This window comes from Heloderma suspectum, chromosome 6, assembly GCF_057233095.1.
Source record: "Heloderma suspectum isolate Gila_16-S chromosome 6, 16-S_ref, whole genome shotgun sequence".
Lineage (NCBI taxonomy): Eukaryota > Metazoa > Chordata > Lepidosauria > Squamata > Helodermatidae > Heloderma > Heloderma suspectum.
The window spans coordinates 75,832,617-75,847,287 of NC_139463.1; the positions used below are offsets into that span (position 1 = coordinate 75,832,617).

Consider the following 14,671-nt stretch of genomic DNA (forward strand, 5'->3'; position numbering starts at 1 on the left):
GAGGCACTATGTGCACCTAGCCTCCTCTCGCTCAAGTATACCTACGCACGCACACACACACACACACACACACTCGCCCAAGCAAGACAAAGGTTCTTTTTAAAATAACCAGTTTCATTCTCGGGACAGCTGGCCCAAGACTTTATCACTGGGAGAGACAGGACGGGCGAAATCAAGTACTTTCTTCACACAACAACGCGATTCGTGTTTTTGGTATCCGCCGCCAAGCGATGGGCAGTCGCTTAGGCGGCTTTAGAAGGGGGATCCGGCAAATTCACGGAGGACTAGCCTCTCAGTGGCGATTGTTGGCCATGAGAGTTCAGTGGAACCTCCCGCTGTTTGTGGGCTTCCCACAGGCCACTGTGGGAGGCAGGTTGCTACCAAACGGACCACCCTTCAGTCTCATCCGGCAGGACTGTCGTTTTTTGTTAAGATGCCCCTTTGCAAACAGCAGCCACCACACCCGAGGCGGGTGCATCCCGTGGCCATATGAAGTGATTGCCTTTGGGGGCTGGGAAAAGGGTCACTTTCCAAACAGCTGGCCCCATCTCCAACGAATGAGCTCAGATCTGAGCAGCTTCCCACCTGAGCCCTTCTGTCAAAAGACAGGCCCTTGGCTCTGGGATCCTGGTATATCACCCCCCCAGCAGATGTGTCAGACTGCAACTCCCATCATCCCCAGCTGGCTGGGGATAACTGAAGCTGCAGTCTGACACAGCTGGAGGGCTCCAGGGTGGCATGGGGGAGGTTTCTGGCTTCCTCATCCCTGCCATAAGGATTTTCAGCTCCAGATCCTGTATGGATCCTTATAGGCGCAGCCACCAGAGGAAAAGAAGTTGCCTCTGGCGTTTGGGGACAGCTGTTTACTGAGTTGTCCCTGTCACTGTGTTTGGGGTGAGGCGAAGGTCCCTTTTCTAAGCCACTGCACAAATTCCAGCAGCACTAGGGGAGTTAAACTTGTATAGGGAATCTGCTGTGAGTGGGCCAAGCACAGCCCAACATATGAAGGATCCCATTGCTACCATGTTTGCAGCAAATAAAATTTTTGATGGCTGCCTGTTCTTAGCCTGGGAACGTGGGAGCCCACCCGTCATGCCCCAGATACCTTCAGCCCTCCCCCACGGTTAGGGCAAACATCACAGCAAAATGGTGATGCCTGAATCCACTCTTACTTCCTGGGAAACATGCTTAGGATTGTCCCACGGGTCCCGCTGAACTTCCATACGACCTTGCTCCCAACAAAAGCTTGCATAACATACTTCCAGCCTGATTCAATGCATTTATAGCTTGGAAGTCAAAGCGATTTTGTTGAGTGAGATTGTCTTTCAAGTAAAGGACACACTGGATTGTTGCCCTGATCTACAGTTTGGTGGGAAATTTACTTGGGAGTAAACTGCATTGAATTCAATGGGGCTGATAAGTCACCCTTGCAAGTAAGGTTAAGGCTTACTTTCCCCAACTATCATGTGGTCCTCCCTGTGCTTCTCTTCTAGCTGCAGAACAGACCCCCCATCTCTCCTCCCTCCCTCCCTCTCTCACACCCACACCCACAATCTCCCTCTCTCTCTCCCTCTCACTCACACAATATGAAAGTCTTATTCACATTCACACACACATGTATTATTCATACACAAAAGCAGGTAGCTGCCTGAAATAATTTCTGCACACCTGACAGAATTTTCTCCTGGAAACCTTCATGCGGGGAGTGTTACAAAACTTGGCTCTCTCTCTCTCTCTCTTTTTTTTTAAGGCCACAGATCGCTAACATAGGCATGTGTGGAGAGAGGGCAAGGAGGATAGTAAGACATTTTGTGGGCTAGAATGTTACATGGCCTTATTTGCAAGGCTGCACAAAAGTTCATCTTTGCACGCTATGATACATGGACACTTATTGACTGTGGGGGGTGGGGGGGGGGTGTCCAGAGAATATGAGATAACACAACAAGGGAAAGGATACATTTTTTTCTCTATGTATGAGCATGCATGCCTCCAGAATACACAGAATTCCTTGACGGGCTGAATGGAAAGGTAGAGGTATCCCCAAACAAGGCTAGACTTTAACACAAAGGTTTTGAGCCACTGTTCCTAAATGCACGCAGTTGGAAACAAGCCCCCTTTACCTCCCCCCCCCCCGAACATTTTGACAGAAGTTTGCTGGAATAGCTGCGTTGCAGAACTGATGAATCAGAGATACCACCCAATGCTTCTGTGATTTATTTGGAAGAGCGTACATTTCAGCAGCCACAGAAGTTGATCTGAGAGAAGGTATTACCTTATAAGATTTGCAATACATTAACACACATACATGCTACATGCCGTATGTACAGGCATGTAAATTGTCTGTATGATGCACACCACCACAAGGTTAGTAACAGCTGCAGAATCTCACAAGGTCACACACACACACACACACAACTCAGAGTGACAAATAACCAATGATAACATTTCTCTCATTGGGTTAGGGGCAATCTGCATGTTACACACAAGTGTGTGTAATGAAGCCCTAGAAGCAGCTTTTTTATTTTTTTATAAAAAGATAAGATATGGAAAAACTTTAGGAAGGAGCCATTTTGAACAGCGAGAGGGAGGGGTGCTTAACCCTCCCCACTCCTTTTATGAAACATAACAATAAAACATTTTTCTCATACATGCAGAATCTCAGGCAGCTCTTCCCACTGCAGTGTTGCCATCACAAATCCAGAGCTTACCACTAAGCAGTGGCTGGAAGTGATTCACTAGAGGTCCACAGGAATCTTCCCAGGGGAAACTAACTACCTATCTCTTAACAGAACACAAAAGCTGAGAGCAACTGCTATAGAATAAAACTAGTTTGTTCCCCGGCTGGATAAATAGGACAAAACATAAAGTGCGCATTCAACTCTCTTCCTCTCCTGCATATGCACACAATGCTCATTAACCTCTCATGCTGCAGCGAAGTAACAATGTACAACTATTTGTAAAGTAACATGCATAAGCTCTCCAAGACATTATCAGTCCATCCTTTTCCTTTGTGTGCACAAACACTCGCACCTCGGTCCTTGCATTTGTCCTTCTTACAACTTATTTTTCTCAGTTCAGGATCCCCCCATTGCCAGATGAACCTCATCCTACCCTGGCAAGCAAGCCCGCACTCCCAGTTAAGTTCCCATTACAGAAGAAGTTGCGACATTTGAAGATAAATGGGTCAGTACTGATGAAGGGGGAGAAGACACACTATTATGTTCCCTTGCTGTATCCTCCCCCCATCACACTCTTCCCCCCGGCTGGTCTAGAACCCACCCCACTCACCCATCCACATCTGGCCCCATGGTGCTGCCCAACTGGTTCACATGGCTGCTGGCGCCCCGACATGTCCCATCTTCACTGTCTGGCTGGGGGCAAAGTTCACTGCCCCGAGAGGTTCTGGGCCTATCCAGCCACTTTGTGGTAAGAACCTAAGCAGGAATCGTGCGAGCCCTGTGGCAGGAAGCAGGAAGGGCGTGTGCTTGCACACGGGTGCTGAGAACCCATGGCACCTCCACCGATGGCTCTCAATCCAGCAGTCCCATTTCCAGATTCAAAGCCAGCCCCGACTGGGACACACCGCCTGCTTGCTGAGCTCAAGGACGTTTGCCGACAGCACGGAATGCAGCACAGCACAAATCAGAGCATCGGAGGCACACAGGCTCGGAATAACTGGGTCTGCTGGGGAGGGAGAGCACAAAGAAAGGATCCAGGGCAACAGGGAGGGCGGGGGGAGCCTGAGTTGAACTATGGAGAACGGTGGATTGGGAAGGAGGGTCCAAAGAGGGAGGGAGTCAGTAATGCCTAAAAACCCCATCAAAGCTCCAAGATGTTTGCAGTGGCATGTGGGTCACACCCAAGATCCTTGGCCAAACCAAGGATCCACCTAGTCCAGCATTCTGTTCACACAGTGGCCATCCAGCTGTCAACCAGGAACCCACAATCAGGGCATGAGCGCAACAGCACCCTCCCACCCATGTTCCCCAGCAACTGATGTACATAGGCTCACTGCCTCTGGTACTGGAAGTAGCACAAAGCCATCAGGTCTAGTAGCCATTGATAGCCTTTTCCTCCAGGAATTTGTCCAACCCCCTTTTAAAGCCATCCAAATTGGTGGCCATCACTATGGCTTGGGGTAGTTTCTCAGGGAAGTGTAGGACATGGATCAGAGCAGCCTTCTCCAACCAGTTGGTAGTTGTAGCCCAGAACATTTGGAGGGCATCAGGTTAGGGAAAGCTGGATTAGTATGCATGAGTACTGGTGGGGAGAGGAGCACTGGACTTGGGAAATGGAGGAGGGATAGGGGCCTGCATCACGGGTGGGCAGAATTCAGGCTTTTTGGATCTGGTTTCTTTTTTTCTTTACTAGAACCCTAAGATCCACCAATGCGAGCCTGATGCAAAAGACCTAGGCTGCAACCAGATGGAGGGCTCCTAGCGCTCCCCATCAGAAAGCCTTGTACGGCTCTTCTGTCTTTTCTTCCTTAGCAGATTTTCTGCGGTAAAGAAAAGACAAAGACAGAAGCAGTGGTTGGAAATCATGGGAGGGTTATGAGTGGAAGACATCAACATATGGAGAGTGAGGAAAGGTGATGGTGCCATAAAAGCCTCATCTGGAAGCATCCCTGCACTGAGAATTAAAGAATTCTGAGCCCACAATTTTTTTGGGGGGGTGGGGGGAGTACCAGCTCACAGTCCTTCCACACAAGAATCCAGTCCTGGTTACCCCAAGTTTTCTTCATTACAGCAGTATAATTTAGGGTGGGAGGAGAATCGTTTTGCTGCTGCTATTACTAAAAATATAAATTTGGGAGTTGGAAATCCTTGCTGATCTACTGCAGATCACCCAGATATCTCCCAGTAAATCCAGATCTATCTTCTCTGCTGCATCCCTGGTCTACACTGGTGACATTAATGTGGGGGTAAAAAGTTTGGGGCTGGAGTGGAGGGAGATGGAAGCCACAGCAAATCTGCAAGCTTAGTTGCTTTGGCTGTTTCTCTTTTTGTCTTTTCTGGAGTCCTTTATGCAGCCAGGAGAAGGTGAAAGAGGGTGATAGTCAGTGGGCATGAGAGAATAAAGAAGCCGGTCTCCCAGAGGATGCCCTAGAGGTGCCAGAGTTGTCAGGGTAGCTTACATGGCTTTAAAAGAAAGATTCGACAAATTCACATAGGACTGGTGCATTGATGGCTATTGGGGACAAACTACACCACTCTTCCTCAACCTGGGGCACTTCCAGATGGAGGGTTCCTAGCGCTGTTGATCAAGAGGCATTCTGCAGTGATTTTGGCTTTCCCTCCTTAATGGATTTGTTTGCGGTAAGGAAAAAGATGGATGAAGCAGTAGGAAAACATGGGAGAGGTACAAACGGAAGACAGTGTCATCTGGACCACCCCACCCCACCCCAATTAGGTGAATGGGGCAGGGTGACTGCACAATGAAAGGCTGGTCTGGAAGCAGCTCTGGCGCCCTCCAGAAGTTGGGCCACAAACCCCATCCTCCCCAGCCAGCATGGAGGGCATCAGGCTGGGGACAGCTGAACTACATGCTACACATAAAAGGTTTCTGTTATGTTGCCTGGTGGACAAGCCATTATCACCTCCCCTACCTTACAATCAAGCACGGCTCCCATTCCCATGTCCTCGCTGCTCCAAGTGTTGCCACGGAACTCCGCTATAGCTCCGCCAGCCGAAGCCTCTCAAACATTGTACATGCACGCTTTTGGGGGGAATGCCACTTATGCATTGTCCCCAAAGAGGAAATGCATCACCCGGCCCCCGCAAAAGAGGACACAGATTTGCATAAAAGATACGCATGCTAATTCATATGCATGAATGCAAATCTAGAAATAATTATCATCATTTAAATAGAAATACGTTGCATCTCACCATAGTGTGGAAGACGGTAACCAGGCGACCTCTGTGCCTCCCTGTTCAGTCTGCTGCTCAGTTGCTAAGTGTTGATGGGCAACAGCGGTTCTTATGGTTCTTTATCTTTAAACCTTAACTGGACTGGAGAGCCCTTCAAATGGAGGAAGGCTTCAAATAGAGGACAGTTCTCTGGCAGCCCTTCAAATAGAGGACTGTTCTCCATAAAAGAGGATGCATAGCCCCCCAGAAGTGACTCTGTCTTACAGATTTAATCAGACCAGTGGGAGAGTCAAAGTTCCAGGGGATCTGGGGAGGGGCGTAGCCTCCAGAAGTGGGAGAGAGTAAGTGTTGAAGTCAGGTATCCTAGATTATCTAGGACAGGAATGGGGTGTCGAGGGATTCAGGTAACCGAATGTCTTCCTGATGTTTTGAACTACAACTCCCATTAGCCCTGGCCAGCATGGCGAATCTTCAGGGATCACAGCAGTTGAAGACCAAAATATCTGGGGGGCACCAGGTTGCCTACTCCTGGTGTCAAAGTTAGGGTAAGAGCCAAGAGTCTTGGGATGGTCTAAGATGGGAGATAAACTACAAAGTGGGGCTGTTTGCATGTAATGGCAGCAAATAGTTAATTAACCCATGATTTACCATGGCACATACCAGGTGCTTTCCGCACCCTTTTTGAATATTCAACTCCTGACTGGACTGATCAAGGTGCTGTGTGATGTCTAAACCCAGACACTGTAAGTTAATCATGAGTTAAACAACCCACAGTTAACTTAACTACGAATTGTAGGTTATCTGTGGGTTGTTTAATCCACGATTAACCTATAGTGTCCAGGTTTGGATGTCAATTTTGAATATTGAAAATGGCTGTGGAAAGCGCATGGCAGGTGCCACAGCAAATCGTGGGTTAATTAATTGACCCACGATTTGCCACCGTTACGCGCAAACTGGGTCAGAGTGGTAGAAAAAGAGCAGACTCGAGAACAGGCCAGCAGTGGATCCAACATGGACTGAGACCTCAGCTTAAATCCTTCTCAACTAGGTGGCCCTGTGCAAGTCACAGGCTCGATTCCCCATCCATCTCCCAGGCTTCTTGCGAGGCTAATCAAGGTAAAGATAATAAAGCACTTTGTACATTGTAAGTGCTGTGTAAATGATTCATGTAACTAGAACTGGAAGCAGTGGGTGCAACCATAATTAGTCTAATAAGAGAGCTGAACAATTGGCTGCCTCCTTCACGTGGAGGAAACAGAAGCAAAGAGATTGTTTTGCTAGCCCCCCCAGGCCACAGACACACCTGCAGTGGTGCAGCTAGCAATGGACATTGGGGCCAAGGTCCCCCAAATGACCATCCAGATAGCAGCAGGTGATGTGGGCAGCAGAAGCAAACGCCATTTTATTCCTGCAGTCATGGTACTATGATTTAAGTGAGTTTAAAATGCAAAACTGCACATGCTCAGAGTATTATTTTACTATTATCGTCAGGTCTGGCAAACAGTTTTGTTGTTATGATTGTTCTAACATACCAGGAATGCACAAGCAGGTGTAAAACATGGAATGGCTGTTGGGGAGCCAAGAGAAATGTTAGTTGTGTGCTTTATGGCGGAAGTCATACACACAGCTGTCTAAAGGGGGCTACGATAAAACCATTAAGTCCTGGGTCTAAAATTATCTCGCTGCACTGTACACCTGTGCCCTTAGAGAGGGAGAGGTAGGCCTTTCCACATGTTGATGGCAGCTTACATGGTCCCCTTCATCTCCATTGTATCTTCACAACCCAGTGAAGTAGGTTAGGCTGAGAGTGGGTGAGTGACCCAAAGTCCCCAGGCCCCACTTCATGGCTGAGTGAGGACTAGAACCTGGGTCTCCCTGGCTGCAGTCTAACACTCTAAGCACTATACCACACTGGCTATGTTGTGGGACTGGGAGCTGCTTAGTGGTGAAACAGGCCTGTCTTCCAGTATAGGAGCTGTATAGTCTAGTGCAGGGGTGGGTGACTTTGTTGGACTGCAGTTCCCATTAAGCCTAGCCAGCATAGCCAATGGTGGAGGATGATGGGAGTTGCAGTCCAACAACATCTGGAGGGCCACCCCTGCCCTGTCTAGAGTCTAATGAAGCTGAACCTTTGGGTCAGCAAATCTTGAGGATGTCAAATGCACAACCAGGCCAGCCATACTGCTTGCTTGGTAGCCGAGCCAACCTAGATGTGACCGTGGCAGCTCCGTGCGTATAATCCTATATTTGCCAGCAGGTTGGAAGTGGGGTGTTGGTGTTGGTTTAAGAAGGAATGAACAGGTGAGGAGAGCAGAATCTTCCCCCTTGCACCAGGTGAGAGAAAAGCTCTTGGGGAGAGGGGATTCAGGGAGGTATAACAGGTTAGGGGGGAGGTTTAGCCACCCTCACCCACATGCTTCTTTTGCTCCTTAAATCAGTCCCCTCTATACTCCTCATTTTCCATGTGATTCTGGCTTGAACACACAGATCTCCTGCCATCTCCCTTAGTTTGGCCCTTAGGTAGGCCGCTATGAGAGCCAGCACAGCATAGTGGTTGGAGTAGGCTTCCCCAACCTGCTGGCTGGGGCTGATGGGAGTTGTAGTCCAACACATCTGGAAGGCACCAGGTTGGAAAAGTCGGGGTTAGAATGTCAGACTAGTAGAATGTGGCTTCCCCATTCAGCCACAAATCTCTTTGGGTGAGCTTGTGCCAGCCACTATCTCTCAGCCTGACCTACCTCAGAGGGTTGTTGTGAAGATAAAATGTGTTTTGTGTGTGTAGAAGAACCTTGTGTGCTGCTCTGGGAGAAGGACTGGATAAAAATGTAATGTGTCTCATAGCCCACAGGGATAGTAATACTGACTATCCTTAGAAGGACATGAGGATCACTGAGATGACCTGATTAATGTTTTGAGCACTCTGAAGAAGTGTACAGGTATGCTAAGTATTATTATTTAAATTTGTGTGTGTAGCATTTGGACTTGGGGTGTATGAAAGAAAAATAGGAAAAGCATTCAGATCAGCCTTTCCCGACCTGGTGCCCCGCTGGGAATTGTAGTCTAACATATCCGGAGGGCAACAGGTTTGGGAAGGGTAACTGACATTGTAAGCCTTTGAGCAGGATCCTGTATGTTTCCCTTCTCTAATTGTAAGGCATCTTGGCGAAGGAATATACGACTACTCCACCCAACTATTACTCTGCTGCTACTACTATGCTGGAGCTTGAGCACCTCAGTGACGTCATGAGCTAAACTGTGAAGGGACACCCAAGACGGGAAGGTCATGGCAGAGAGGTCAGACTAAATATGGTCCCTGGGGAAGGAAATGGCAATCCACACCAGTATTCTTGCCATGAAAACTAAATGGATCAGTACAACCAGAGATATGTTGGTATACCATCGGAAGATGGGACTCCCAGGTCGGAAGATGGTCAAAATGCTACTGGGGAGGAACAGAGGATAAGTTCAACTAGCCCCAGATGTGATGACGCAGCTAGCTCAAAGCCGAAAGGACAGCTAGCAGCCGATGGTGCTGGTGGCGGACGAAGAATCCGATGTTCTAAAGATCAACACACCATAGGAACCTGGAATGTAAGATCTATGAGCCACGGCAAATTGGATGTGGTTACTGGGGAGATGTCAAGATTAAATATAGACATTTTGGGTGTCAGTGAACTGAAATGGACTGGAATGGGCCACTTCACATCAAATGACCACCAGATCTACTACTGTGGACAAGAGGACCACAGAAGAAATGGAGTAGCCTTCATAATAAATAATAAAGTGGCTAAAGCAGTGCTTGGATACAATCCAAAAAATGACAGAATGATCTCAATTCGATTTCAGGGTAAGCCATTTAACATCACAGTGATCCAAATATATGCCCCAACCACAGATGCTGAAGAAGCAGAAGTAGATCAGTTCTATGAGGATCTGCAGTACCTACTGGATAGTACGCCAAAAAAAGATGTTATTTTCATTACAGGAGACTGGAATGCTAAGGTGGGTAGTCAAACGACACCTGGAATTACAGGCAAGCATGATCTGGGAGAACAAAATGAAGCAGGACACAGGCTGATAGAATTTTGCCAAGACAACTCACTGTGCATAACAAACACTCTCTTCCAACAACCTAAGAGATGACTTTATACATGGACTTCACCAGACAGTCGACACCAAAATCAGATTGACTACATCCTTTGTAGCCAAAGGTGGCGGACATCTATGCAGTTGGTAAAAACAAGACCTGGAGCTGATGGTAGTTCAGATCATGAACTTCTTATTGCACAATTTAGAATCAGACTAAAGAGAAAAGGGAAGACCCACAGATCATTTAGATATGCGCTCACTAATATTCCTCATGAATATGCAGTGGAGGTGAAGAATAGATTTAAGGGACTAGATTTAGTAGATAGGGTCCAGGAAGAACTATAAACAGAAGTTCACAACATTGTTCAGGAGGGGGCAACAAAAAACATCCCAAAGAAAAAGAAAACCAAGAAGGCAAGATGGCTGTCTGCTGAGACACTGGAAGCAGCCCAAGAAAGAAGGAAAGCAAAAGGCAACAGTGATAGGGGGAGATATGCCCAATTAAATGCAAAATTCCAGAGGTTAGCCAGAAGAGATCAGGAATTATTTTTAAACAAGCAATATGCGGAAGCGGAAGAAGATAATAGAATAGGAAGGACAAGGGACCTCTTCCAGAAAATAAGAAACATCGGAGGTAAATTCCAGGCAAAAATGGGTATGATCAAAAACAAAGATGGCAAGGACCTAACAGAAGCAGAAGAGATCAAGAAAAGGTGGCAAGAATATACGGAAGATCTGTACAGGAAGGATGATAATATCGGGGATAGATCTGACGGTGTGGTCAGTGAGCTAGAGCCAGACATCCTGAAGAGTGAGGTTGAATGGGCCTTAAGAAGCATTGCTAATAACAAGGCAGCAGGAGATGACAGTATCCCAGCTGAACTGTTTAAAATCTTGCAAGATGATGCTGTCAAGGTGATGCATGCCATATGCCAGCAAATTTGGAAAACACAAGAATGGCCAACAGATGGGAAAAAATCAACCTATATCCCCATACCAAAAAAGGGAAGCACCAAAGAATGTTCAAACTATCAAACAGTGGCACTTATTTCACATGCCAGTAAGGTAATGCTCAAGATCTTGCAAGGTAGACTCCAGCAATTCATGGAACGAGAATTGCCAGATGTACAAGCTGGGTTTAGAAAAGGCAGAGGAACTAGAGACCAAATTGCCAATATCCGCTGGATAATGGAGAAAGCCAGGGAGTTTCAGAAAAACATCTATTTCTGTTTTATTGACTATTCTAAAGCCTTTGACTGTGTGGATCATAACAAATTGTGGCAAGTTCTTGGTGGGATGGGGATACCAAGTCATCTTGTCTGCCTCCTGAGGAATCTGTATAACGACCAAGTAGCAACAGTAAGAACAGACCACAGAACAACGGACTGGTTTAAGATTGGGAAAGGAGTACGGCAGGGTTGTATACTCTCACCCTACCTATTCAACCTGTACACAGAACACATCATGCGACGTGCTGGGCTTGATGAAGCCAAGGCTGGAGTTAAAATCGCTGGAAGAAACATTAACAATCTCCAATATGCAGATGATACCACTTTGATGGCTGAAAGCGAGGAGGAGCTGAGGAACCTTATGACGACGGTGAAAGAAGAAAGTGCAAAAGCTGGGTTGCAGTTAAACCTCAAAAAAACCAAGATTATGGCAAACAGCTTGATTGAGAACTGGCAAATAGAGGGAGAAAACGTGGAGGCAGTGACAGACTTTGTCTTTCTAGGCGCAAAGATTACTGCAGATGCTGACTGCAGCCAGGAAATCAGAAGACGTTTATTTCTTGGGAGGAGAGCAATGACAAATCTTGATAAAATAGTGAAGAGCAGAGACATCACACTGACAACAAAGGTCCGCATAGTTAAAGCAATGGTATTCCCCGTAGTAACCTATAGCTGCGAGAGCTGGACTGTAAGGAAGGCTGAGAGAAGGAAGATAGATGCTTTTGAACTGTGGTGCTGGAGGAAAATTCTGAGAGTGCCTTGGACTGCAAGAAGATCAAACCAGTCCATACTCCAGGAAATAAAGCCAGACTGCTCACTTGAGAGAATGATATTAAGGGCAAAACTGAAGTACTTTGGCCACAACACGAGAAGACAGGATATCCTGGAGAAGATGCTGATGCTAGGGAAAGTGGAAGGCAAAAGGAAGAGGGGCCGACCAAGGGCAAGATGGATGGATGATATTCTGGAGGTGATGGACTCGACCTTGGGGGAGCTGGGGGTGGCGACGGCCGACAGGAAGCTCTGGCGTGGGCTGGTCTATGAAGTCACGAAGAGTCGGAAGTGACTGGTCGAATAAACAACAACAACTACTACTATGATCTTTTTTAATTTAAAAAGGCAACTTTTCTCTGTAATAGGAATATATTTTATGCCATCCCTGGAAAAATATTCTCTCCATCCATATTGGGCAAGTTCTTAGTAAATGTTCCTCTTTTTGACAGCTTGTCACACATTACCATAATCCAACATGCTTCAAGGTAAGCCAGGTAAAAGAAAAAACAGAATAACCATCCAACAGGAACCAGGAAAAAACAACACTTAATCACACAGTCGCTTAGGCCTTGATGAAGTGGCCTCTAGCCCAAGAAAACCTGATACCATAATCAATCTGGTAGTCTTTAGGGCATCACAAGACCCTTTGCTGTGTTTGCTGCAACAGACCAACATGGATACCTCTTAAGCCAGGGGTACAGGACCTCATTCAGACTGTGGGCCAAATTCCATTTCAGAGAAGCTCGCAAGGGCCGCATTCCAAGGGTGGGCAGGGCTGAAGGGTAAAAGGAGTGGGGCCAAAAATGCCAGTCTATTTCAGCTTAAAGTTCTTATTGCCAGTAACTAAGCCTTAGGAGTAGGCTGACCATACGTACCATTTTAAACGGGACAGTACTGTTTTTTTCATATTTCCCGACCGTCCTGTTGTTTTAATATAAATGTCAATTTTGTCCCGTTTTTAATTTTTTGTAAACAACTGAACGCGTTTATCATAAGGCTCTATGCTAATCAATGTGTGCAGTAAAACTACTAGGGTGACGAAAGAGGAAGTTCCGTTTACTTTATCCAGTCAAGGCCAGGCTTCTTGAGCTAGCGATGATCAGACCCCGTCCCCTGGCTTGTCTGCAGAGGCGGGGAATTCAAGAGGCGGTCGCTAAGCCCCATTCAGTGTGTGGGAGCCAGGAGGATGAGTCTTACTGTTATTTCTACCATCATTCCGCCCATAGAGATTCTTTCTGCCCTACATTCAGTTTGATTCGGACTTTTCAGACTCATATTTCGGTTCAACAGGCTGTTAGCTATTTTTTTATTACAGCGGAACTCTTTGCTGTAATAAAAACCCCGTCCCATTTTGGATATTTGTCATCCCAATATCTCGTTTATGTCTCAAGGAAATGTGGTCAGCCTACTTAGGAGAGGCATTACAACTGTTTAGAATGGGGGGAAAAATGCACAAAAGCCAGAAAAGCAGCCATTGGGGAAAGGGGCATGGCCTTCTGGGGAACTCTGGAGGGCTGGATTTGGCCCTTAGGCCTGAGGTTCTGCACCCCTGCCTTAGGCCTCAAGGGTGACAGTCAATCCTCTGTGTTGATCCTTCAGTTCTTTAGTACAAGCCTTCCCCACCCCCTTATCATATCCTACCTGAAAGTGTAACATTTGGTGATGCCTTCAAAGATTCCTGACAGAGTCCCTAGGTTGGAAAAGACCAGACAACCATCCAATCCAGTCCTTATTCTATACTTTCTCTCTCTCTCTCTCTCCCCCCCCCCACTCCCAATGCTGACATAGTTCAGACCCCAGAGGGTTATAAGCAGAGACCTGGAGCAAGCCGGCAGCACAGTACTAGGATGGCTGTAGAGCAGATCACATTAGATCACTCAAGCAAGCAAGACAAGCCACATCCTACAGAGGAATGCAAGGAATATCCAAAGACCAATTTCTTCTCAATTCTCAAATATGATTAGGTTCTGAACATGAAGGAAATCCCATTTCCAATGCAATCCCATGCATGTTTACTCAGATGTAAACCCCACTGTGTTCAATGGGGCATTCTCCCATATAAATGTGCTTGGATTGCAGCATCACTACGCCTTTTTTAAAAGGAAACTTATGGAAGTGCATCACCTCCACCGAAAATCCTGTCTCAGGTTGCTCCTGTTCAAGATGCCACAGAGAAAATGTTAAAGGGGGGCGGGGACACACACAACACATTTCCTGTCTCCACTGAGCCCCCAGAACAGAAGAATCACATAATATCCTTCATGAATGTATTGTGTTGCCCTGAACCCAGTGATATTCTTTGCTTCCACAACTCAGAAAGTCAATTTCGTAATTTTATGTCTCCAGTAGTTAAGGTTAATTAATTAGTAATTCGTAGCAATTTGTTAACAGGTAGTCATTCTCACTTATACCAACCATCGTCTAAAGAGCAAAAATGACTGCCCCTACAACCGTTCTGCTTTGTTTTGCAGTTAACAAATGTCTTTGCTTCCTGCCTGACTCAGAGACTATTCTGGGATTTCACTTGTAATGGTCGGAAGCCACACTCTTCGGCCTAGTGGTAATACGGGTTTTCACGAATGAGCTTAAGAACAACACATGGGAACTGATGACGTCTGGATGTGTGTGTAAGATGTCACCAGAGGAAACAGCCTTAACATGCTAAGATCCACGCATACTCGCACACCTTTGCACAGCCACATTTCCCCA

General features: G+C 46.7%; 1 protein-coding gene across 1 annotated transcript in view; it reads right to left on the reverse strand.

Moving 5' to 3' along the window:
* Positions 1–12,667: 12,667 nt before the first annotated feature.
* The window catches only part of LOC146341233 (SH3 and multiple ankyrin repeat domains protein 1-like), a 75,257-nt gene continuing 73,253 nt past the window's right edge, over positions 12,668–14,671 (reverse strand). The window contains exon 15 of the mRNA XM_084807328.1: positions 12,668–12,737. Within this exon, the coding sequence (XP_084663454.1) occupies positions 12,668–12,737 (70 nt within the window). The remainder of the gene's footprint in view (positions 12,738–14,671) is intronic.